The 27698-nt window shown below is 40.4% G+C and overlaps 1 protein-coding gene across 1 annotated transcript in view; it reads left to right on the top strand.

The window, feature by feature from the left end:
- Window positions 1–27204, top strand: part of SHB (SH2 domain containing adaptor protein B) — a 342168-nt gene extending 314964 nt beyond the window's left edge. The window contains exon 6 of the mRNA XM_089674562.1: window positions 25610–27204. Within this exon, the coding sequence (XP_089530688.1) occupies window positions 25610–25793 (184 nt within the window). The 3' untranslated portion in view covers window positions 25794–27204. The remainder of the gene's footprint in view (window positions 1–25609) is intronic.
- The last annotated feature ends 494 nt before the right edge of the window (window positions 27205–27698 follow it).

Below are 27698 nucleotides of genomic sequence, written 5' to 3'. Positions count from 1 at the left end.
ACAGAACATCTTGTATTCTGTTCATGAATGAGGACAGAGGAGGGGGCAGGGATGCGAAGGGAGCCCTTTACCGCTGTAGCACACCCAAAGTTGTGTTTAGGGGCCAGCTTGCAACAAGGTATGATTTTTATTCTTTGCAGCAGCCATCCACACACAATAAACCGTATCGGGATTATCTTACTAGTACAGTATCTAAAATATGTTTTTTCTGGAATTTAGCTCTAAGTATAATGTTACAACAGCCTAACTTCTAATACTGATATTACTTTGGAGCTAAAAAGGTTTTGCACTAAATGCTATAATAAACCTATGACACAAATATTGGAGCTGGTATATAATATACCAAGAATCCCTTGCTGAAAATCCTGTGCTGAAATGTGTGCATCCAAAAATAAATGATCAATGTCTCTATCTGCTTCTTGATAATAGGCTGAGGCAGGCAGTGCTGCTCTATTAACTGATATAGGACCATTGACTAATGTGTGCATTTTATTGCTTCTTCAATAAATGTAATAATGCATTTTGTAAATTAAAGCAGAGGTTTCCTTTAACTGTCCCAAAAAGATCCAACTAATCGAGCCAATTGCTGTTGGATTTGTAACAGGCAGTTAATGAGGTGTAGAAGATCCAGCTATTGCAAGGCTAGTCTTTTCAGGACTAAACATTTCTTGGATATCCCTGTTATTAGTGAAAGATCCACCTGTATATCACCAACTTACAGTGGTATTAATCATCCAGTGTTTTTAAACCGGTTGCATTGTAAGCAAACAGTGAAATGTTGCACAGTACATTTTACATTTAAAGTGGTTGTAAATCTCAAACATGAAATATGAACAAAGCATATCCCTCTATAATGTGTACTTGTCTCAGTTAAGAGCACTACGTGTCATTTCTATCTGCTGCTTTATTCCTCTGAGAAAAATGGTGACGGGGAGGGGCCTCCAGCACATTGACAGCCTCAGCTTTGTTCCTGTGAGCTGTGTGGATGGGGGTGTGTCTCTTCCCTCCAATCAGCTCTCAGACCTCTCACTGAACTCTGCAGAGTGAATCTTCAGCTCTCCACCCCCTTTCTTCTGACTGCTTAGACCAGCTTTATAAATTCAGCACTTTCAGCAGATGTAGAGATGAGGAGACTGCAGATAAACAGGTAAAATGTATGTAGGAGAATGTGTTTCATCTCTGTGTATCACCTGAGGCCAGTTATTTCACTGGTTATATGTAAGGGTTTACAACCACTTTAAAGTCCTGTTCGCAATTCGGGATCACATGGCAATCACAGCATAACGCGGTGTGGGCAATTGGGTGCCATTATCCTTTGACGTGATACGATTCTGTTGTGATAGTCTTGCGGGAAAAAGGCTCCTTTAAAAATCATGTGAAGCTTGTCTCCAAAAAAGGAGTCAGAGCTTTTTTTTTTTGGACAACAAGCACACATAGGGCAACCTATTCAAGTGAATGGGCTGGACCTATGTGACACGCAAAATCACGTGCAAATCATTCTTTGAAAAATGTATTATGGAAACACTGGTTCCCACCACTCAATATGTGAACAGAGCCTTAAAGTGTGTCCAGACACTTGCATACAGTTCTAGTCCTTGTCACTAGCTCCAGGTCCCTCAGCGCAGCTTCCCCAAACTTCCTGTTGGAAGAGCACACTCTGTATTTCAACAGATGTTCATCTATTGGCTATCAGGAGGCTGGAGCAGGGAAATGGCTTACACACAGCTCCCAGCCATGAGTGCACATGCAAGGGTTGCTCCATAAGACCCTATAAGGCAAAGGAGACACCTTGACAGGGAGAGCTTAGCTAACGCCAAGTGGCCCTTCAGTTTACAAAGGATGGGACAAATGCAAAAATCAAATAAGAAGCAAAAAATGCAAGTCATTACTTTATCAATCTTCATCCCCATTAGAGATATTTCCCTCTTTTTCTTCCCTTTTCCACACAGGACAATCTAATAGACATTTCCTCACTCACCATAATCTGTTGATACATTTTCTACTACTGATTCGATTCTTTAGAACAGGGATTTTCAACCAGGGTTCCATGGAACCCGAGAGTTCCTCCAGACGTTTCTTGAGCAATCAGCAATTTTCGTCTCTCAGATAAGCTCCCACTGACACCATTGGTTTTTTTAGCTAAGGGGATAATTCTTCCCAATGACCACAAGTATAAGCAGCATTCTTCCCACTGACCATCACACTAATGTATCATGAGATGTAGATATAGTAAATTTTGTCAGAGGTTCCCTGAGACCAGAAAGGTATTTCAAGGGTTTCTCTGTGTTGAAAAGGTTGAGAAAGGCTGCTTCAGAATAACTATGAAAGCAGGTCTTGTTCACATCTATGCACATTTAAATTTCTAGAGAAGAAGAAATGATAATCAGTGCAAATATTGGCACCGAGTGTGGTAGTGGGTAAAGATGGTTGGGGTGACTTTAAATGGGGGGTCTGAATGGCACTAAGGGCAAGCTCCAACAGTACTGTAGCAGACTCTGTGATAATGAGAGAAGGAGAGGAAGCGCCTCTAAGTGCAGCATAACACTTTATTGTAGATCAAAAGTGGGAACACTCACATTTAAGTGGTAGAATACAGGCATGTAATAGTATTGTGGTGTACCACTGGATAGGAACCACTGTAATCGGTTCCACTAAGTCCTCGTCCCACTGGAGCAGCGTTGGTGGCTGGAGGGAGACAGCTATGGACCCGGCCGGCGTGCATGTCCTCTTCAATGCCTCTTCTTCTCCTCACATTTAAATTTCTGCCTAGGTTTTGGAATGATGTGGTTGGCCCGTTGCAGTTGTTGCTGAAGTGCATTCTGCATTGCGATTTTGGAGCACTTTACAGTAATTGGTATTTTTTTGTCACATGAATCTGAAGGAAATTAATTTTCTGTGCTGATGTGATGATTTTGTGTTCATACTTTCCCATGGTGCCTGTATGGATGCAGATACCTAAGCAGCCTGGTAAATAAGCTGCAGTGGTTGTGCTGAGGAATGCACAGATTTTCCACTAGAGTCAGTGTACATGATATAGTCATATGGTTTTTCCCAATGGGATTCCTTCATTTCTCCTGCCTGCTGTAATGTCTAGCAGCTGGGGACCTCCAGTGGTCTGAGTTTACAGGCAACTTAACCCTTTGTTGGTCAGATGAGTAGGCTTGTCTTATTACCTTTCTTGCAGCAGCTAGCTTTAGTGATTCAAGAGATCATAGAGTAAAATTTCAGTCTTGGTATTGTACACTGCAGTAGTTTGCAGTATAATATTAGTAAACATTTCCTTTCCATTGTAATTTTATAAAATTGTTATACGAGGGGTGTTCAAGTCAAAACGGGACTTTTAATTTTACAGGTAAAAACAAGATGCTAGCGTGGCGGTACTACACACAGTAGTAAGTGGGAAGTGTGTCCTATTAGTGATAGGCGGCACACATGTCGCGGGCCAGTCCAGAGACCACTAATCAAGATGGCAGACAACGGTGTTGTTGCGTGCATGGAACAATGTGTGGTGATGGCGTTTCTTGCAAACAAAGGCGTAAAACCTGTGGATAGCTACAGAAGACTTCATGCATAGTACAGTGATGAGATGCTCAGCCACAGTGAGACATTTAAATAGTGTAAACGTTTCAAAGATGGCCGTATGTCCATTAGTGATGATCCCGGCCGTGGTTGTTCACAGCCCACAGCAGTCATTCCTGTGAACATTCAGCGCATTAATGCCTGATCCTGGATAATCGACGCATAACCTGTCGTGAAATTGCACAAGAGACAAATCTTTCTGTGGGAATGGTGAACACAGTGATGACGAAGTAAAACGGGCTGTCCTAAGATGGTTCAGGTGTACTGACAAACCTTTCAATGCCAAAGTTTTCCAGACATTAGTTAGACATTGGGATAAGACATCGATAGTGGTTTTTCACAGCCCACAGCAGTCATTCCTGTGAACATTCAGCACATGGAACACCTGATCCTGGATAATCGACGCATAACCTGTCGTGAAATTGCACAAGAGACACATCTTTCTGTGGGAATGGTGAACACAGTGATGACACAGTGAAGAAGGCTGTCCTAGGATGGTTCAGGTGTACTGACAAATCTTTCAATACCGATGCTTTCCAGACATTAGTGAGACACTGGGATAAGTGTATAAATGTAGCAGGGAAGTATGTGGAAAAATAAATGCAGTTTCCACTCCTTGAAATTTGTTCTTTTATTATTTAAACTCAAAAGTCTTGGTTTGACTTGAACGCCCCACTTACATTCCACTTTTCAGTGTAGGAACCTGGAGCTTTTCTGCACACAGTGTACGGAAAAAATATTTTTGGTAAAATGCTGGACTCGTTCACTACAAAAAAGGATGTAGATGCAGCAGGTTTTCTCATTGCAACACAAGATAGCATTCGGTGGTTGTCATAAATGCAAACCCTTTTATCCAGAAACTTGTTTGAGAAGAGACATGGTGAAATAAACAGGTTGATCAGAGGAGAGAAAGATATGGATCGACTGCTGCAACTGTGAAGCAATTTATCTTTGGAGATTACAAGAATAGTACTGAAGTCCTTGTCTAAAGCAAGCTAATACATGGCTCGAATAGCGATAGTCTTTGTGTAAAGCTAACCATACAGGGCTCAAATAGCACTGAAGTCCATGTCTAAAGCTGGCCATACAGAGCTTGAGTAGCACTAAAGTCCTTGTCTAAAGCTGACCATACAGGGGTTGAATAGCACTGAAGTCCATGTCTAAAGCTGACCATACAGGGGTCGAATAGCACTGAAGTCCATGTCTAAAGCTGGCTATACAGGGCTCAAATAGCGCTTAAGTCAATGTCTAAAGCTGGCCATGCAGAGTTTGAGTAGCACTAAAGTCCTTGTCTGAAGCTGACCATACAGGGCTAAAATAGCATTGAAGTCCATGTCTAAAGCTGACCATACAGGGCTCAAATAGCACTGAAGTCCATGTCTGAAGCTGACCATACAGGGCTCAAATAGCACTGAAGTCCATGTCTAAAGCTGACCATACAGGGGTCGACTATCACTGAACTCCATGTCTAAAGATGGCCATTCAGAGCCTGAGTAGCACTAAAGTCCTTGTCTAAAGCTTGAACATACAGGGGTCGAATATCACTGAAGTCCATGGCTAAAGATGGCCATTCAGAGCTCGAGTAGCACTGAAATCTTTGTCTAAAGCTGGTAATGCACAGCTCAAATAGCACTAAAGTCCTTTTCGAATGTTGACCATACTGGGATGGAATAGCACTAAAGTCCTTGTCTAAAGCTGACCATGCATGGCTCGAATAGCACTGAAGTCCTTTGTTATAGCTGACCATTCATGGTATAATAACACGGAAGTCCTTTTCTAAAGCTGGCCTACAGGGCTCAGATAGCACTGAAGTTCTTGTCTAAAGCTGGCCTACAGGACTTGAATAGCACTGAAGTTCTTGTCTAAAACTGGCTTAAATGTTTTGATTAGCCCTGAAGTCCTTGTCCAAAGTTGGCCTACAGAGCTAGAAAAACACTGAAGTCCTTGTCTAAAGCTGGACATGCATGGCTTGAATAGCACTGGAGTCCTGGTCTAAAGCTGGACCCACTGTACATGGCTTGAATAGCACTGAAGTCCTGGTCTAAAGGTGGGCATACATGGCTTGAATAGCACTGAGGTCCTTGTCTAAAGGTGGGCATACATGGCTTGAATAGCACTGAGGTCCTTGTCTAAAGGTGGGCATACACGGCTCGAATAGTACTGAAGTCCTTGTCTAAAGTTAGCAATACACAGCTTGAATAGCACTGGAGTCCTTGTATTAAGCTAGCTATACACAGCTCAAATTTGGAGCTGCTGGTTGGCCCTGCCAAAATTAAAGGTGCCAGGTAAAAAAAATGTTTATCTTAACAGTGATTGCAGCTAATCAGCTGCAGTCATGGGTAATCTGACAACCATGGATGCTAGCTGTTAGAATACAATAGTCTTCAGCGGGGAGATTCATTCATCCCTCTGCAGTTCAATGTACATTGTAAAGAAGACTGCAAACAGGCAGGTAAGTTTATTTTATTGCTGTAGAGACATAACATGTCTCTTCACCAATAAATAGCTTGCCTGCTTGCAGTTTTTTTTATAGATCTAGATGAGACTACATTAATGCTGAGATCCAGAATGATAGATACGTACATACATACAGTATTCAGTAGTTTGTGTCATTGTTTATTGTACCAGACGTGTGTAGAACAAACAGGGCAAGCCACTGTACAAAATGGTTTAATAAAAGTGGAATGTCATAAATATGATTTCATTTCGTTTAGCAGGGAGGAGTGTATGTATGATTAAAGCACTGGCCTGTGAAATTAAAATCTCTGGTCCACAGCTAACGCCAACTAATTGTGACCTTGACCAAGTGCTATCAGTGTAGCTCTTTACTCTGCTTCAAAGTCACAACGAAACAAGTGTGTGAGCAGTGAATATTAAGTAAAATGCAAGGCAGTGTTTTATATGTTTGGGGGTTTTTTCACATTTTTGCTTCTTGTTTAGATTTTAATAAAAACATGCTTTTTCTGCAGTAAAAAAAAAACAGTATATTACAATTCTGAGAACACTTTTATTAGTTGAATGTAAGTATAATTAAACCCTCAATGATGATTCACACATGTGCGGTTTGAAGCTCAGGTTTCACAGCTAATTGACAAAATAGTTGTTCAGCGGTTCAGGTCAAGTTTACATCAGGTTCAGGACAGGTTTAGATCAGGTACAGGTCAGGATTTTATCCTGTTCACAAATAATGAGTGCGGTTTAGAAATGGTTCCCATAGAAGCAGAACTTTCATTCTCAGAAAATAGGTGCAGGCACCACCCCCCCCCTTCTGAGTCCTCCACGTCTCTACTTCCTACCACCTCTAAGCTTGTCCCTTTGTTCTGCACCCTACCCACCTCCCAGTTTTTCCCCTTTTAAAAAATACAGAAGTAAATAATTTGTATTGAATTTGTTAATGATAACAGGAAAAACAGGAAACTAGATCCCCTGCAATGAACAACAATAGACTCCCTGCAACAAACTACCCCCTCAGCAATGATAGATCCACCCCAGGAACAATAGATCTCTCAGACACCAAAATAAATAGACTCTTCATCAGCTAGCAACAATAGACCTCTTCCTCAGCTAGTAACAATAGACCTCTTCCTCAACAGCTGATGACTGTCAGCGACAACTGACCCCCCCTGCAACAATAGTTCCCCCACTAGCACCAATAGATTCCCCAGCATCAATAGACCCCCCAGCACCCCTTGCCATTATCTTCAGTGGTGGAGATGCCGAAACTGCATTCCTGCTGAATAAAAAGGCCTGCATAGAAGTCAATAACCTGTAATCCGCACCTGAACCAGACCGCACTTCTCAGAAATTGTACATGACTCTTACACCGGATGTATGTTAACAGCCGCCATAGAAAGTAATGTTATTTCACATGTCGGGTGGATTGGATGCGGTTCAAACTGAATACAATTTGCATATATGTGAACCAGCACTTACAAAAGTTAGTGTTGTCATCATATGACAGGATGTTAGAATGTTAACGGATCAACAAGTACAAATAGAAAAAAAAAAGCAAGCCTACAGTGAAAGAGTAATAAATCCATTACACATAATGGAGAATAAACTGCCAATTATTCCGTTTTCGGGGAGGTGGGGGAGGGGTTGATACACTTTAAGTCTTCTTGCACATTGCTATAAAGTCGAGCATATTGGTATACAGTGTAAAATAGGTCTGTTGTTGTGGTACAGAAGCAATATCTGCAGCGTACTTTAGCCCATAGGAATACATTACAAAATATGTTGCGTGCGCATAACCGCCGGTACCAACGTATAATCACGTATGGATATATTTTTCAAAATGCAAAAAAGCGTTTTTGTAATTCAGTCCGATGGGCTAAAATACTCTGCAGCTATGGCTTCTGGACACCACAACAATGGATATTTTGTATACTGTATGCCCATACACTCAACCTTTCGACCGTGTGAACGTGGCCTAACTGATTCTACATTCCCTTTTAATAGGTTGACTACCACCCTTAGCCTCCACTATTCCAAACTTGGCTGAAACTTTCCAAGTCAGTTGGCTGTATATAACAACTATTTAGCTGTCACTAGGACAGATAATGAGGGAAATCATTTTTGTTGAGGACATAGACACCAATTCGTTTTTTTTGTTAGAATTTCTGTCAGAGGCAGATTGTCACTAAACAGTGATGTTTATATGAGGCTATATTACTTTATCATTACAAATAAAGATTTTCTCACTCTACAACATCTCTTTTTTGGCTAATAGGCTTTTCTTTTTTTTCTTATTTTGTCAATAAATAAGAATATATAGATTTATTTTATAAAATGAGATAATCCAAAGCTAAATGCAGAGAAGCGTTATGCTAATAGATTTTTTAAATATGTTCATTGTAAATGTGGTTTTGTGCCATCTGTTAAAGGCAAGTTAGGTATGTTTTCTTTCAACAGAAACTGCCATTGCTGATGTGGTAAGGTGGCAGCTTTTAATAATTCATGATCCTGACTTTAGTACAGTGTCTTTGACCTGTAACAAGTATGAACAACAGGTCAGGCTTCACTGGCTACATGCTTGCTCCTGCTCAGGATTATTATGATCCTCATTGGTTCCCATTCAGTGGAGTGATACAGTACAACAGAAAACAGTATACAATACAACAGAGAACATCAGTGTCCTCTTAGTGTCCACAAAGATTTGCAATGTGTCTTCTGCTTTTTTTGTGTTTTGAAAATGTATTTTTATATATTATTTTGTACTATCTGAATTTGGAATATCACCTATTTTATACCCTATTTTAATTGGAATATTCTTTTGTGTCTAATTGTAACTGAAGCTTACCAATATCAGCGCTACCCCAAGTATTTTAGATTACTGTTTCACGGGGAGGCTAATTTGGCATAAATGTTTCCATGTCTAGCTCATGAATTATTCATTGTGCAATTACAGGAGAAAGTCAGAGGCAGAGGAATACATGTGGATTTGGGCCATACGCCCAAACATCTGCAAAAATGTGTGATGTATTATTACTCTTGATGATTAGCTAAGTGCAGCTCCTTAGCTATCGTCTTGTCTATCAAATGGAACGAGGCTTTAGATTCTCAATCAGAAAAGACCTTTGTGATAGAAGTCTTTATAGCTTTGGCATTATTTTATCTATTTATTTTTTATATATGCAGTATACATGTTTTAAATAGCTGTTTTACATTTATACTAAAATAATAAAATCAATAAATGTATTTTAAATGCACCTAGTTTAAATACATGAATTTAACTTGATTTTAGATTCTTGTAATCTTTTATACAGCAGATCAAATGGAAAGGAGGTAGGGGGCAGTACATGGGCCTAGTCCAGGGGTGGGCAAACTTTTTGACTTGAGGGCCGCAATGGGTTCATATATTGAACCCGGGGGCCGGACCAAGAGTAGATGAATGATGTGTATGCGTCATCCATAGTAAGTATAGTAATATTCCCCCATAGTAAGCATAGTAATTAATCCCCCATATAGTAATTCATCCCCCATAGTAATTCATCCCCCATATAGTAATTCATCCCCCATAGTAATTCATCCCCCATATAGTAATTCATCCCCCATATAGTAATTCATCCCCCATATAGTAATTCATCCCCCATAGTAATTCATCCCCCATATAGTAATTCATCCCCATAGTAATTCATCCCCCATATAGTAATTCATCCCCCCTATAGTAATTCATTCCCCATATTAATTCATCCCCCATATTAAGTTCCCAAGTCCCCCCTGTGTCAATTCACTTACCTTTGCTCCGCGCGTTCCTCTCGCCGTGTTCCCGCGCCGTTCCGGTGTAGCATGAAAATCTGTCTCCTATGAGGATCTGTCCCCCTCAACGTATCTGCGCATGTGCCAGTTTCAGGCATTAGCAGCCGATCGGCGATCTCTGGCACATGCGCAGATACGTCGAGGGGTAGACAGATCCTCATAGGAGACAGATTTTCATGCTACACCGGTCTTCAGGGCGGACTGTGAGAGGAGCCTAGCTCCCCTCACGTTCGTCACGCTGCCCCGCCTACACACATCCTGACAGCCATCCTGACAGTATCACACTCCGCGGGCCGGATTAAAAGGTCCGCCGGGCCGTATATGGCCCGCAGGCCGTAGTTTGCCCATTGCTGGCCTAGTCAAATGTCCTCCATTCCCATGTGAAAACAAGAAACAGGTAACATAATGAGATAGCAGAGAGTTAACTGCACCAGTCTACTGTTACTCCTTCAATGTCCAGTTAACTGTGGGCAGGCGGGTGACCTGGAGGCTCACTGTGCTATGTGGCAGGCTTTATAAATTTCAGGACTGGATGGGCAGAAATACATATCTTTTGGCAGGTGAGATGACTCCCAATTGTATAGCTCAATAAATAATTTAGTTGTTTGCTGTTTTTAGAGAGGGTCATCTACATATTGCTTAGGGCTATTACATCTTCTTTCTCAATATAGAACAGTAAATCTATGAATTCATTATATCATCAATAAAATGCAGCTCCCCAACACAGCAGCACTCATGCAGCCCCACAGAAGGACATTGCCACCACCATGTTTCACTGTAGGCACCTTGCATTTCTCTTTGTACTCCTCACCTTTGCGACGCCATATATTTTTGAAGCAACCAGTTCCAAAAATCATTATCTCGGTCTCATCCCTCCAGAGTACAGAGTTCCAGTAGTCCTTTTCTTTTTCAGCATGGGCCCTGGCAAATTCTAGGTGGGCTTTTTTGGGCATGGGCTTTAGGACAGGCTTCCTTCGTGGACGACATCCATGCATGCCATTCCTCTGCAGTGTTCGCCGTATTGTGTCGTGGGAGACAATTCCCCCAGTTTGGCTTTCTACTTTTTAACTAACTGCAGTGAACTTGCATGGCGATTTTCTTCAACTCTTCTCACCAGAAGACGATCCTGTCGATCCTTCCATGGACATCGTGGACGTCTGTGAGGTGTTTGCAGTTCCATCTCTGTAAAATTTTTGTATCACTTTTGCTTCACTATTCTGACTGATAATTAAATCTTTGCTGATCTTCTTGTAGTCTTCATCTTGTATAAATAATTTTTTTTTTCTTTCTCAGACCTTGACATTTCTTTTCCATGTGGCACCATTGCTGACAGCATGAAATGGGAAGGGGTTTTCTTTAAGTAATGCCCTTTTATAATCATCCATCTGCTGGACACCTTTTTAGTGAATAATCAGACTCACCTATAGTTGAATTCTTGTTAATTAGGATTTTGTTGTCTAACGTTTAGCTTTGCTCCTAAGACTTTCATTGGGGTGTATTCATTTTTGCAACATGGTCTTGAATGAATTTGTTAGGAAAAATATTTTTTTTGTGTGCAAATTAACAACTTTTGTTTACAATCAGTGGCCTGCAGTTGTGGGAGTATTTTGTAGAACAGTGTCACATAGAAAATGTTGATTCTGAAAGGAAAGACAAATCTGTTCGGGTGTACTCATTTATTCTGAGCAGTGTGTGTGGATATATATATATATATATATATATATATATATATAACTAAACATACTGGAAGACCTTCAGGGGAGGGAGGGGTGAGAGTTGAGCTTTAATCCAGGTCAGTGGCTTACCAGGATCATTATCACACCACCTGTGTCTAAACCTTTTAATTAGAAATTAAATGGTTGCAGCTCCCATATCACATGGGCCATAAAATAGGGTAAAGCATCTTAAAATGAGTATCTTAAAATTTGGGTAACATTGGGTAGAAAAAGGGATCCTCAAATATTTTATAAATGTGTTCTTTATAGCAATGCCATAAAATGTGTTAATTTAGTTCTAATTAAAAATTCACCTCTCGCTTTGAGCACGGTTTGTGTGAGTGAGACTCTTCATTCAGCAAAATAATTACACAAAAGCACTGTAGCATATTTTATACATTGCTGGCTTGTAGTGTTGTATTCTGCTTTGTTATGCTGATGATGATTTTATAGGCTGTGCAGTATCCAAAGGGTGATTAAGATACTGAATTAAACAGCACAGATTAAAGGTCTGTTATTTGGCATCGAATTTTGTGGAGGGTGCAGTGTACAGGAGCCTGCAGGCATCATGTGTATATTACCCGCTTGCTCATGATAGGTGTAGCAGCGGAACAGCTCTTGATAGTAGGGGGTTCTGGTTTCCATGGCAATTCAATCAACATCCTTTGTGCGAGTGAAAATGAGTGCTAGTCCTCTGCACTTTCAGACATCTTTATGTGTGTGATGTCACCTCTGCCGAGAAATACATCCACATTTAACTTTCACTCTAACCATTGGACCGTGAAGAGATGATGTCTAGACTAAAGCTAATGTAAGAGCAAAACCATTATTTTTGGCTTTATGACTTTATGCTGTGAAAAAAAGCTTTTTTTCTCATTCTGTCTGGAACAGGTTAATAAGCGGGAAGAAGCTGCCTGTGTATTTAATATTCAAAGCAGTCGTCCTTATCAGGGGTCTAATGTGGCTGAAATTACAACGTGGATCCAGTGATTAGTATTATTTTTCTACATCCGTCATCAGAGCTAGGACAAGGTCAATGCAGTGCCCATGGTGAAGATGCCAAACTTCACCCCCGTCCTCTTGGTGTGTGCCCTAATCATCTTCTGTAGCTGGAATCCCACTCCCAGTTGCCACCGCGCTTGTCTAACCATTACTGCGCAGATCCTGGTCCACCATAGGATTTACATTGACCTAGAAATGCGCAGTGACGTTGGAGAACCTTCTTACTGTGTTCTCTTCCAGTCTCCTTATGCCTATTGTGAATAGCACTGGACCAGCTAAAGGCAAAATAAAAAGTAGTGGTGTGTACCCTAGCATATCTGACAGCTAGGTTGTTGGGGTTTTTTTTTTCTCTCACCCAGACAACAAAATTACTTTCAGTAATTAGTTATTAAATTAAATTTCATGCACATTTGGGGATGGGAGTAGAATTCGATGATGGAGGGCATTTTTTTTGTCAAGATACTCCACTTAGCATATCAATCTGCTTGATGTGCAGGAACTCAGAGGCACTATCTCCTGCATAAATATCAACCAGGGGCGGACTGACCATTTGGAAACTCGGGCACTGCCCAAGGTCAGTAGGGGGCCCCATGAGATGCCCCTGGTACCGTTTTCATAGGCTTTTTTGAGTTTGGGCAACGACACATGGGCCCCATGATCCCCTATTGCCCGGGGGCCCCATGAGTTGTCAGTCCGCCCCTGATATCAACATTTGAAAATCGTTGTGACAGACACCTTGAAAAATGCCATACACCTGGAGCCGTGGCCAATAAAGTGGGTGTCGCTTTTCCGCATATGGTTCTTAGTGTGGGAGGATATCCAGTAAACATTCTTAATGAGTGTGTTTTGGGTTCACACAGCATTCTTTAGCCAAGCTCAGAATTGGTGTCACTGGCAGTAATGGTAACCCCCAACAGTGGTGTAATTGGGAGCAATAATAACCCCCAGCACTGATGTAAGTGGTCACAATAATCACCCCTTCATTGGTGGACAGTGCCAGTTATATTCGCCGCCCCCCCCCCCCCCCCCCCAGATTGGTGGTCACGGTCTGGCTGTAAAAATTCACCCCCTTCCCTTGCCATGGTGGTCAGCGGTTGGCTGTGACAGTAACCCCCCCATTCGACGGTCAGTGGCTAACAGTGAAAATAACTCCCGCCCCTACTCCAGCATTTGGTAGTCAGTGGCTGGCTAAAACATGAAAGATCCTCCTGCATTGCTGGTCAATAGCTGGCTATAAAAATAACCCCCCTTGCAAAATGGGTGGTCAGTGGCTGTCTGGATCAACAACCCCCTCTTTCTCCTAGAATTGGTGGTTAGTGGCAGGGTGTAACAATAACCTTCCTCCAGCACTAGTGGCCAGTGGCCGACTGTAACAATAAACCCCCAATATAGATGGTAAGTAGCTGACTGGAACAATAAGCCCCCCCCAAGAGCATTAGTGGTCCACAGGCTGTAACACAGAGTGCCCCCACTTGAAAACACTCCACCTAGGGCAGATGCCCCTCATCCTGGCCCTGGCCTTTTAGTATTGATTTCAGTTCTTCAGTAATATTCTTCCTCGCGTGTAAAAGAAACACAATTCTGGCTAACCTTATTTTCTTTCCTAGTTTAACAAAATTCAGTTTTCTTCCTCTTCCAGCATAAGCCTATTAACTACATAAAATCCAGTGATACTATGTTAAAAGCTGTTGTTTTAAGGGATTTGCAATCCAGTAAGCATTCTTAATGAGTGTGTGTTGCATTCACACAGCATTCTTTAGCATAGGAGAGGCCAAGCCACCTGTGAGTTAATTAACTAGACACAGGCAAACCTTATTAATTCATTGTAAATGTTTACAAGAATTTGCAGGAAGGTATCTGCCTTCACAATTGGAACTAATATTATCTGGAATAACATCGACTTTATATTTATTTGTTCCCAATATTATTATTATTATTATACAGGATTTATATAGCTGCAACAGTTCGCTCAGCGCTGTACATTACAATGGGAGACAATACATGAGACAGTACAATAACAATACAGTGCAAAACACGAAGGGTTCGAGGGCCCTGCTCTTTGGAGCTTACAATCTAGGACAACATTCACACAACAGAACATTAAAATAATAAGTAAATAACTTTAAAAAAATTGCCATTTTCCTTTTCAAATGCTCTTTTCTGAAAAATTCAACTTAAATAAATAAATTGTAGATTGTAAGCTCAAAAGAGCAGGGCCCTCGAACCCCTCGTGTATCACATTGTATTGTTATTGTACTGTCGCATGTTCTGTCTCCCTTTGTAATGTACAGTGCTGAGCAAACTGTTGGCTCTTTATAAATACTGTACAATAATAATAATAAATCATACTTATCACTCACCTTCTATGTCATTTTTAAGGGGGGTTGAAGAGGTATGTTTACCATAATTAACCTTGTGTGGGTCACCTGGGTCTTTATACCTGTTCTGCATGCCTGTTAAAACTTTAGGTGTACCAGTGAGTCTGTACAGCTGTTTATTATTTACTTATTTCAGGTACTTCTATAGCGCCGTCAATATATGCTGCGCTTTACATACATAGATTTTATATATATATATATATATATATATATATATAGTACATCGCACATGTTGTTGCATCTCTATTGACAAATACAGGATGCCTGCACAAATCTCTGTTTTGTTCCAGAAGCATAAACACACAGTTCTTCACACCGTATAGGCATCTGCGCAGTTTGAATGAGCCCTGTCTGTGTTGCCTTACGCAGGCCAGACATGATGCAATTTTCTTTCCTGCAACCATGGGTCAGTGTTGATGGGGAAAGTAAAATCTGACATGCCGGTTGTACCCAAAGACTTGGGTACAATCAAACTGCCTATAGAAGTTTTGAATCTCTGCCGTTTCCTGCTGAACCGGCTGCTATTTGAACCATCTATGGCCGGCTTTAGATCACACCAAAATTGTTAGAAACCGCCACTGGAAAATGACAGCAGAAAAACAAGACTAAAATTGTCAAACTGGCATGAAGTAAAAGTTTTCAAACCAGTATCACAATGTGCAATATATTTTATATTGTATGGTAGCCTTTTTGAGATACCATCATTTCACAATACCCTCTGGGGGCCTATTTGTAAAAGGTCACAATCAATATTTTGTTATTTTTTTAATGGGAAATATAAATTCCTGCAACTATCTCTGTTTGTAAAGATGATGTATAAAGCTGTTCATGTTCACCATATATCAACATAATAGTTCAAAATATTAAGCAAAATCTATTTTCGAGTTTTTGCTAGTTTTAAACAGATTTTCAGCCAGAGTTTCTGCAAAATGTCTTCCTCTAATCTAATGTTGCCTCTTTTTTTATACCGACTTTTGGCATCTTACAATTCCTTTCAAACTTTTTAAGGAAAAACAATTTAAATTTAGCAGTGAAATAATATGAGGTGCTGCAAAGAGTATGTGTCACAACACTGAAGGTGGAATTTGGCTTTATTGTTCCATCTATCAAAGGTCCATCTGAGTGAACATAGCATGAACACAAACCTAAAAATGTAACATCACCTCCTATATTCAGGCACCAACACGTGACTGCACATAGATTCATTTGCCCAGAAATTGTCTCATATGTGCCTTGGGAGCAACTCTGAAGTAACTACCTGCAGTCCTTGGCTTAAATTCTGAATGGCAAACCTCCAGCACCATATCTTTATTAAGCCAGCCATAGATTATTTGAATCTTGGTGGGTTCAGCGGGGATTGGCCAAGATTCACACTATGAATGGGCAGGCTGAATGTATTCAAGTTTATTGACTGATCAACTTGGGTACAACCAGCCTGTCGGATTTTACATGCGATTATTGCTAGTGCCTATTTTAGCCACTAGCAGTAATCACTGTGTTCTCCTGGCAGGGACGGCTCCCATAATGGCTCTACTGACTGTTGATGAGGAAATCCCGCACCATCTATGGCCGGCTTTAGTTGCTGATGTGCTTCCATTGTGTTCTGGGATGCAGGGAAGTAATAGAGAACTTCAACATGGAATTGCGGACATAGACAGCTCAGATTTAGAAGCTCCCTAATTATGTAAAATGTTTTCTTGACAAAATGCAGGCATTTTTTGATGCTTTGTTATGTTAGTTTATTTATTTGCATACCAAGTTATGGAAAAGGGCAGAAAAAGAGGAGGCATGTCTAATCATGAACCATGTATGGAAGATTGTAAATTAGTGTCTACAATATTATGTTCCATGGTTTAACAGTAAACCTAGTACCTCCATTCATTGATAAGTGGTAGCTGCAAACGCAAGGTAAATTTTGGGATAAATTTTATGCCTATATAGTATTGTCCCTATATGAATCAGATGTAAAACCACTTTAGAATTTGATGTCCATTTTGTTGCACCAAATGTAAAAATTACATAGAATATTTCGGGTGAATATAAAGCAAGGAACTAAATTAATAAAAGGGATGGAATGTTTTCTTGCTGTTAAAGATTACAATATTTGGGTATTGTTGTGAAAACAAATCTCAATATTTCTTCATTTGTTTTGGCATATCCAAGGCTAGTGTAATGACTTGGCGAGTCCTAAAGACAGGACAGGAAAGGGGAACATCAGATGGAAAAAGAGATTTTTACATTCATTTAGGATGGGGTTCCTTACAGTAAGATATGTTAAGCTGCGTAATGTTATGCTCACAAGGTATTTCTACAGTTTTGATTGATACATATCCCATGGTGTGTACTGTGAAATCTCTTGCATGATTGTTTTTACTGTTAGTTCAGGCTTGGCTCAGATGAACAGTGAGTCAACGACTATGCCATATACATTGTCCACAGTATCTATTAGGCTTTGGTTTTTTACTTTATTTTATAATTTTTTTGCTCTAACATATTTGTTATAGAAAATTATGCCCTCCTTAAAATTTGTTCTTTAGTTTAATTGTCTGTCACTTCCCCACTAAGAGAAAAATATATTTGTGTCAAAATCCTCTGCCAGTCTTTACAGGGACTGTTTAAGGAGCTGTCATTTCAGAGGTATTTATTTCATCATAATTATGTATCTGAGGATGTCACGTTCACCAACTGTGCAGTCATGTCTGGTGAGAAGGAATAATTCCTGTACAGAAATGAAATTTAAATTAACGCCGAAAGACTGTAATTACAGTTCCCCTCATAGTCCCCTAATATGAAAAAAATGGTAACACCTCTTGGGAGATCTTTGTGTAACATTTGCACGACTTGAGTTGTTAATTTAGTAGCAAATCTCTACAAATCCTTCAGGATAATTTTTTTTTTGCTTAAAATGAATATTTTTTGCAGAGCAATTGGATACAGTATAAAGGAAAAGTAAAGCTTAGGTTCTTATACATTAATACACATTTCTTTTGAACTGCTCACACAAGCAGAAAGTGACAGTCTTGCTTTGTTGGTGCGGGAAGAAATGGCAATAATGAGCTTTGGACACTAATAATGCACTCATAGAAGGTCCAAAACCTTGACACTGGGAACTTCTGAGTTTATGGTGACATCAGTAGGTCACATTTGATTTGTGCTCCTCATTTTGAAACCAAAAAGGAAAGCATTTAGCTTTCATTTAGCAAGGACTGGTCCTCTGGTTAGAACAGCTTTACTAGAAAGTAGTAAGCCCAACATGCCGCAAAGTGCTCCATGACATCTATGACCAAAAGAGGACCTTAGACCATATGTCTCAGTATACAAAAGACGCCGTTTAGAGTTTTCTCTTTGGCATTTAAGAGTTCTAAGATTTGGGCTAGCACAGGAAAACTCAAGTACTCTGCCTGATTACTAGCATATCATTTACAAAACAAAAGCTGGATGCTTACAGGAAAACTAAAGTAACGTTCTGTAAATAGTAGATGCCTCTAGATGTGTGCAGGTCTCCCTCCATTTGTTTTGTAGCATTCTGTGTGCCCCAAATGCCAAGGAACTCTAATGCAAGTAGCAGCCATATTCTGTGGCTATCAACTCTGGGCCATCCCTTATGCCCTCCTTATTTTACTTTTGACCTACAACTGTCATGATTGGTGTCAATAACCAAATATATGGTGTACAGTACAAGGGTGCAGGCAAGAGCTAGTGTTTACAGGAGCTATTTGCATATTAGAGAGCCTTTTGTTTTCACCCCTCTGCCTCTCTATTTATTTTCGAGGCTGTAGGGAGTCAGGAATTCTACTCTGACTGATGGTCCTACCCAAAAGGTTTACGATTTTGGACTCCGGTCTTCTCTCTGATTCAATCATTCCTGTCAATCACCTTAACACGCAACCTTTGTGAAGCCTTGCTGCATGTCCATCCTGTCCTTGACCAAAGCTCAGAGGATGCTGGTGGGGCTTGCCTTCCTGGCAGCACAGCAGACGATAGCTAAGGCATGGCACCAGCCATTTTTTTATTATTGCTAATTGTTAAACACCTCATGGGCATTATGGTACAAGAGAAGCTCACATCCATCCTCATGGATACTTACGCCAAGTTTGTGAAGGTTTGGGACCTTTGGATAAATTTAAAATGATCACTTGGGTCTGGATCGTTCCCTACTGTATATATGACTATTGCTGCAATGTGCTCTGGGGAAGCGTGATAGATTGAACCACCTCAGATTCTTTTTCTTCCTCCTCCCTTTTTCCCCATACAAGTTCCCATCTCTTCCTCTCCTCCTGGTCTTCTCCCCTTTCCCCCTCAGGCTGCCTTAATGGTGGGTGCCCCCTCCTTTTTTTTGTTTTGCTTTCTCTTCTTTCTTTTTCCCTTTCTTTTTTCCTACTGTTCTGTGCCCCCATGGTATTGTTTTTGTTCACTTTTTTTTTTCCCCTTGCCTTTGGTTGGAGAAGACCGAGTTTAGTCATGTGACCGTTTGGGCTTGTTCTCATGTCTTTGTGTCACATGCTGTAACCTTGTTATCTCTGCCTATTTCATTATACCCCTTTATGCGTTACTTTTATATCTCTTGTTGTTTACATTGTAAAACTCTTTGTAAAGCAGAACCTAACTTACAGACACTGAATATGCATACTTATTCTTCATTGTATGTGGTGTTTTTAGGTAATTTTCTTCATTGGTTTACTACCAAATCTCATAGAAATCTAACCACAATTGGCTAAAATTACACACATTATGAAAAATAAGACCCCATCGCCCACATCCAATTAGGAAAAAAGGGGAAGATTATACAGCTGGAATAGAAAGTATATTGTATTTGGCTGCTGTATTTTTATGTATTGGTTATTGTGCCATTTTCTGGCATTTAATTGTGTTTATGCTCTACTGATAAGTATGAACACATTTCCATAATAACTAGCTGTTGATCAAACATTTATCTCTGCCAGCACAATATTTTCTGCAAATTAGATCACTTTCGCCAACTGGATGCTATGATTAATATTTCTTTCATGGAGTGACATGATGCATTGCATTTCTCATCAAGCTGTAAATATATTCTTCTTGTTGTTTGTTATGCCTCATTTATTAATTGCATGTATATTTTAGGACGTGACTAGGGATTGTGTGTAGAAATCGTAAATACTTTGTTATAAGGCCACATCATGAAATCCAAATGATTTTTTATTAGATTTTTTTATAGTATACAACATAACACCTATGGTGGTCATTTCTTGCACATGTTGCTGGATGAGAAATGTTTCCATCTTCTGTTTATAATGGAGTCTTGCCAGTTGTCTGTGTAATGTTTGCATTTCATGAATAACATTCTCTTTGTAAAAAGGAACATTTAACAATTTGTTGTAAAGCATAATGAACATACCTTAAACCATGCATACAAAACAGAACAGGGTAGGTTTACATGAAATTTGCAGAATGATTTCAGTGACCTGCTCAGTAATATCTAACACAGACCTAGAGGGTATTACAAGTTCTCCAGCTCACCCAAAACTGAGAATTCAAATTTTGATTGGCATTGCTTTTGAGGCTTCACTCACACAAGACGATGTAGTCCATGCCCCGTGCAAGGCCGTGTTTACCGGCATGGAGATGCACAGGTGTTGCATGCATGAAAAAGAGAGGAAGGCTCCTCTAAGTGCAGTAAGTAGACAATTGTTGCGTGCATCCCTGTGCTGGCAGTCTCATAGCTGTCAATTGGGGCATAGCACCTTCATGGACACAGTCACTGCTCTCAGTGTGACATCCATGCGGGTGTGGGTGCTTTTTATGAACCCTTGGTGCATTCAGAGCTGTGCACCTACACAGATGTTATAGAAGGAGAAGCGGTTTTGTCCATTCAGCTGCTGCATCCCAGTAAACATCAATGGAACTGCTGGCATGGAGGTTCATGCAACACCCATGCATCCCTGTGTCGGTAAAACACAGCCCTGCTTAGAATACAGATTAAATCGCCAATGTGAGCAAGGCCTTAAAGAGAATTTCCTTTGTATCAATGAGGAGTGCTATATTGAACACAGAGCTCCCAGGTATTTTAAATACTTATTTCCTTTCCATATATAATTTTTTACTCACTTGTAATATGCCTTTGAACTCGCTGGAAATCTTGACTACGCCAGGAAAAGTCAATACCCTAGCACAGCCCTTTCCACTTCTGGAAGTGTTAACTACTCTGTGTGCCAGTCTAGCTCCTCCACCCCTTCCTATACTTTCCTATATAACCTTTTATGTAGCAAGCAGGAAAGAAGTGAAAGGGAATACTATAGAACAGGGGTCTCCATACTTTATTTTTTTTTTAAAAAAGGGCCAGTTTACTGATTTTCAGCTTTTTGAGGGGCTGGATGTTGGTGTCAGTGGGAGGAATAGTATACCATCATTGGTAGTGGGAGGAATAGTACCCCATCTCTGGCTAAAGTGGAAGAAATAGTGTCCAATCGTTGGTGTCACTGGGAGGAATAATACCCCATAGTTGGTGTCAGTGGGAGGAAGAGTGTGTTGTATCTGTAAGAGGAACAGTGGCCCAAAAGACGCATAAGGGCAAGCTAAACACCGCAGTTTGGACACCACTGCTATAGAGTGTCACGTGAGTGACAGCTCTGAATCTACTGAGACTGTTGACATCATATCCAAGATGGCGGTGCCCAGCAGCAGTCTCACACCTTTTGATGGCGACACAAGGGAGTATTTTACAGATAAACAACATACAAAAAAAAACCATGCTAAATGCACATATAATCTTAAATGAAGATTTTTGTTCAAATGATTAATCTGGCAACATAGTCTTTTTAAATAAGGGGCATTGATTTCAAGCTACCACTTGCCTTCTGCATTCGCAACCTGATTTTGGTGACCCAAACATTAAAAATGAACCCATTTCATTTTATGATTGGACTCCCATCCCAGTGTTTACAAAGGATCATGAACAAAGGAGCTAGGTGCTCTCTCTATTAATTGTAAAGCAAACAGGGCATTACCATTTTTCTTGGAAACCTCCCTTTATCTTAGCATAAATATTTAGAAAATGTATTCATCTCCTGGCACTAAGCGGTACAGGTGCATTCATAGACAGTAGCATTGCTCAGTGTGGGGTAATTGGTGTATTAAGACATTGTCACATGCTTTGCACATCTGCCGTCTGTGTATTCTAGATAACATAGTCTGTGTGCACCGGAGATTTCTATTCTGGTTCTCTGTGTCATCCTGAGCTGTAATTCCAGTCATTGTTTCCTGATACTGATATTGGTCCTGCATATTTCTAAAGATAATGGGAACTTGGATTACCATACTGCAAATCTCACAGACATGCTAGTTGTGCTGGTGACACTTTTCATGAAACTACGGCGGATGAATTACAAGCCTCTCTAGCCTCCTCCTAGGCTGCAGTTGTTTTACTATTCATCCTTTTTTAGTACATTATAAATCCTTCCTTTTACCTGGCCTTAATGAGGCTGTTAATTCTGTTTTTAGTGTTTTTGTTGCATACTTATTATTCTAGGTGGCAGATTCTCTGTAGCACTAGTCTTGTAGATATGGAAAGCACACAGTGGGTTTAGAGGGAATACAGTCACTGATTCAGGCTTTTTTATTATCCTCAGTGATGAGTAGGATATAGAGGTATTAAAGGAAGAGCTTATGGTTAATTACACTGTCAAAATAATTGGTGTTACTAATATGTATTTTTAACTCCTTAATGCAAACTTGTGAGCTCATTGAAATGTAGAAGTATCTCCTAGATTGTAAGCTCCCAGGATCAGGCCCTCCTAACCCTCTTGTATTGAACTGTATTGTTGCTGTTTTGTCTCCCGTTATATTGTAAAGCGCTGAGCAAACTGTTGGCGCTATATAAGTCCTGTATAATAATAATAATAAGCTGTGAGCAGGTACTCTTACTATCCGGTTTGTCCCCTCTTTAGAGCCGTCATGAATATCCTTACTTATTGGTTTGGGCTAAGGTACACCCCTGGACCTGTCCCATTACTGTACGCAAATAGTACCATTGGGAAAGTCAATGGGGGATAGTGGTGTAGCAATTGGAAGAAAAGGTAGCTCCCAATAGCCTGTGCTTTTAACTAACCGTTAGTTTTCTCCTTTTAGATATTTTAGCATTCCAGGAGGTTCACTTCAAAGTACGTGTGCTCTGTCACATGCATTCCATTGTTGCCATTACTGAGCTGTCACTAAAAGCATGGGCTAGAAAGACTACAACTGAACTGTATGTTTGTATTCCAAGACCACATCACAGCACAATAAATGGATTTGGTTCACTTGCTGGTCATCTGACAGAGTATGGAAATTTCTACAGGTGCATTAAAGACCATTTCCAAGAAAATTACAGTGGTTGTAAACCTCAGACATGAAATATGAACAAAGCCTATCCCTCTATAGTGTGTGCTTCTCTCAATTCAGAGCACTAAGTGTCATTTCATGTTATGCCTTGTTCCTCTGCTAACATGAGTCCCTTCTGACAAGGTTTCCTGACACCAAGGGAAAGATGGTGACAAGGGAGGGCTCAGTCTGTAATTAACAGCCTCAGCGATGTTCCTGTGTGCTGTGTGAAGGGGGGGGGGGCTTCCCCTTCCCTCCAATCAGCTCTCAGAGCTCTCCTCACTCATGTAACTTCAGCTCCCCACCCCCTGCTTTGCAGAGCTGAGAGATCTTGTATACATTCTGCACTTTGAATGGATGTGGGGGAAATACGGCTGTAGATACACAGATTCAACCACAGGTACCACCTGAGGCCAGTCACTTCACTATGTATGGGTTTAAAACCAACCGCCGGAGTGTAGGGGAACACCACCTGCCAGGGAAGCAGAGGATCAGGTCATTTATAGTGCTTCTGCTTTCCTCAGGAATAAACAAGTGGTTGATCCTTGCAGTTTGTGCACAGCCCCACTTCAAAGGATAATGTTCAAATTTACCAGACTGCACTTTAAGCTGGACAACCCTCTGTTTCTGGCCTGGGAGCACTTGGGCTCCTTGTTGACAATCATTGTCAAATGACAGCTAGCACTTGTGATTTGTCATTTTACTAGTCCGTGGTAAATAAACACATCCGAAAACAGGGTCTAGCAGCGGAGGTATTAGGAGTTTAGGAGTTTGCAGCCTGTGGGTCAAGATCTCGAATGTGGGGATCTTGTGATCAGTTCTCAGGGTCTTTGAATTATTAGATGAACTGTGAATCTAATATGCCGTATAGGGAGTTATCTTTTGTAGGGCCCAGAAAAATGTCAAACTGATGTTTGAATGAAACCAGTCACCTCTGTTTTAGATAATACATAACAAAGCTTTGAATATATTGCCTACTGTTCATTTGTCCCTCTGTCAGATTTCTGCTCTCTATAATTACACGGGTACCTAACTATGTTCACTAAAATGTCTTGCAGTATTAAGAATAATAAAACACCAGGTCAGAAGATTATTTCTTAGGCTGCTTTCACACTGATGTCCTTTTGCCATGCTAAAATACACCTTTTCAGTGCAATAAAAGTGCATCAGAACTATTCCCCTTTAAATCCTATGTGACTTTATACATTGCTGCAATGCGTTTGTGCTTTGGTCAGAAAAGTCCTGCAGGCTGCATCTTTGGTGTGCTTTTCAGAAGTACAGCAAAAAAGCACCTTCCATTTAAGTCCATAGAAAAAAACCCCCAGGGCTATGTGGCAAAAAGATGCTGCGTTTTAAGGAGTGGGCACCCGTTGGTGACCCTAAGAACCAGTGAATAGCTGATTGTTAAGATGCTGGCATTCTTAACAATCAGCAGATAGCTACACAAACAATGCCCCCCACCAACTCTTTGGTGGTCACCATGCTCCAGCTCCTTCCTGTGGAGGAGTCCTTCTGGCTGTCCCCCTCTCCTCCCCTCACATTCTCAGAGCCAATATGTTCCCGCTGTCCTACACAGTCTTTCTGACTTCTCCATCCTCCGGTGGCTCCTGCAGAATACACAGAGCAGAGAGGAGGTGGAGCATGGTGTCCACTATGAAGGCAATGGAGGCGGAGTGGAGGCATTGTAAGTTTAGTTCTCACTAGTTGTTAAGGACACCAGCGGGTGCTGGCTACTTGACAACCTGTGAATGGCACCCGCTATCATCTCTATCAAGCAGTGAATAGCTGGCTGTTAAGGAGCCAGCACCCAATGCGTCCTTAACAACCAACTATTCACCTCTGATGTGTTGCACTAAATTTTAATGCAATGCATTTTTAATACGTGCTATGCGTTTTTTTTTTTTACACATAACACATCGCACACTTTATAAGCGTTTTGGTGTGAAAGCAGTCTTAATTGTAATTATCTCATTATGCCCAAATGATTCTGACCTCTGCGCTCATTTTTCATCTAACATTGACACATTTTCAAATTTAGCCAACTGTTTATGAGTACAATATAGTTAATGCTATCATTATCATCCATATAATCTTTTGACACATCTAGTACTTTGCGTGGTTTTTTTTTAAATGCTATTTCTCTATAGTTCTACCCTCATAGAAATGTCCATTATAAGCAATCACATTTCTTCTTTTATTTTTAAAATGACAGCTGAAACCTGATTGGCAACTGTTAACCATGAACTCACTTTTCTTTGCTCTGCATTTATAGAATACATTTGAGCCTATACGGATTGGATGGCTACATTGTTCTCATATGTGTGTTTTTTATCTTCACAGGAGCAGTCAAGGATTCATGCACATGAAACTGTCGAAAACCAAAGAAAAATATGTATTGGGTCAGAACAGTCCTCCTTTTGACAGTGTTCCAGAAGTCATCCATTTTTACACCACGCGGAAACTTCCAATAAAAGGAGCCGAACATTTATCACTCCTCTACCCTGTAGCTGTGCGGACCCTTTAGGGTTCCCAGAGACTGAGCTTACCCCCCTTCCTGTGGACAGGGGACTGTGAAGAAGCATTGTTGCCAGTACAGCACAGCTGCACTATGAATCAGCAGGGTACTGCAGGGGGACTATTCAAGCACTGACATTGTGAAACGTCAATTACGGGCACTCACAATATGTACGATGTTGCACTACGGCTTTCACAAAGGACACTACGTCTGGTTTATAAAAGAGCCTTTGGTAAAATGTAACGTGATTTGGAGGGTTTTGTAAAGTGTTCTTGAAAATGCAATGCTTATTTGGGAGAAATTTCAAATGGACAATTCAGATGTTAAACTACAAACTGATATAAACGGAGCCCGGGGCCATTTGTGTTTACTTGTTTCAGTGCATAAAACATAGTTATGTTGTACTAAATTCCGTTTTGGAGCTACACTCTTTGCTACATAATTGGCATTTGGAAGAAAGTTCCATGTTTTGTACGTTGTTCTTACTTTTTCTCCCTTGTGGCAGCAATGCCTGGGGTCATCAATGAACAAAATGTCATCATTGGCTGACAGCCTTATATAACGAAGTGTTGTGGCTCTCTCAAAAAGTTTTTGTCTTTCCAGAGAAACTGAAGTTTAGCAGTGTTGGCACTTGTAGGAAAGGGGACATGTGGTTTTAGAGCTACAAGTCTCAAAGTTTAGCTGTAGTAAACCAAGGGCTGTAAGGAAACGTGATCTTACTATGGTTTTAAGACCTAATTTCTCCTTCAAGCAAGCAATGCATCTTTCTTGATTAAAGGAAGCTTTCAGCAAGTTCGGGTGATGTCCTGTGGAGATTTCTGTCTTGATTGCTGTGTGTGGAGCATAAATGGCTTCAACGCCATCACTTTTTAACACCATGCTTTGGAATAAAAGCCAAGCATTTTTTTTTTTTGTGGTACCTGTAAGAAGCCGCACATAGAGCCCCCACGGAGGGCCTGCTCTGACAATATATCTAGTAATACGTGTCTGTTAGAGCAATAATGTATCAGTTTTTCACTTGCTACATCCGTTACCATAAATTGTCATGGCACTCTAGCGAGTTTTGGTTTAATTATTTATGAATAGGGTATGTAAATAAAGAAAATAGCAGTTTAATATATAATTATATTTTTGACCCCCATTTTTGGTACAAAGAAAGAGTTGTTGTGCACCTTTTTACAGTCAGAGGCCTTAAAAGGCAGCGTTGACCATGTTTTGTGTTTGTATAGTGTGACTGTTATTTAGCGGGTAAGACTTACTCGAACGGTGTAGGTTAACATTTTAAAAAACTGGGTATTGTTATTTTTAACTGTTTTGCTTGTGAAGGCTGTTTTTTTTTTTTTTTTTTTTCTTATCAGGATAGCAAAAACCACAGTATTAGGGGTTCCATACTTCTCTCTAATAAAACTGATCTTCAGCATGTGTGTGCTTTGTGTATGTGAATATTGTTTCTGCCAAGCTGTTGTCATCGGTTCATTGGATTTCGTTGTGCAATACAGTATCTGCTTCCTAAGCAATGTTTTTGTGTCTCTGACTTTTACTAGTAAATTGGGAAGAAGTGATCAAGGCTGTGATATCATCATAGGAAAATGGTTCCTAATTGATATCTGAAGCAGGGGTTTACTCATGTTTTAATGCAAAAGCTATTCACTTATGCTTTTGGATTTGCACTTCATTACCCCCGAATTCTAATGCAAATTGGGTTCCGATTTGCAAAGAACTTTGCCTAAGAGGTCAGGCTTGAAAAAAATGTACAAGTGTCCTGATGTGAATGAGAGAAAATGAGAAATCCCTTTGCGGGGAAGCAGCCTTGTCTGACATTTGACATTTAATTACAAGCCTCTCCAGCAAGACACCCAAATTATACCACTTCAGTGATTTCTATAGACATAACTGACAGGGACCATACAGCGT

This window comes from Staurois parvus, unplaced genomic scaffold, assembly GCF_062004578.1.
Source record: "Staurois parvus isolate SC_StPar_1 unplaced genomic scaffold, SC_StPar_1.0 ptg000012l, whole genome shotgun sequence".
Classification (NCBI taxonomy): Eukaryota; Metazoa; Chordata; class Amphibia; order Anura; family Ranidae; genus Staurois; species Staurois parvus.
This window is presented reverse-complemented; position numbering and strand designations above follow the sequence as displayed.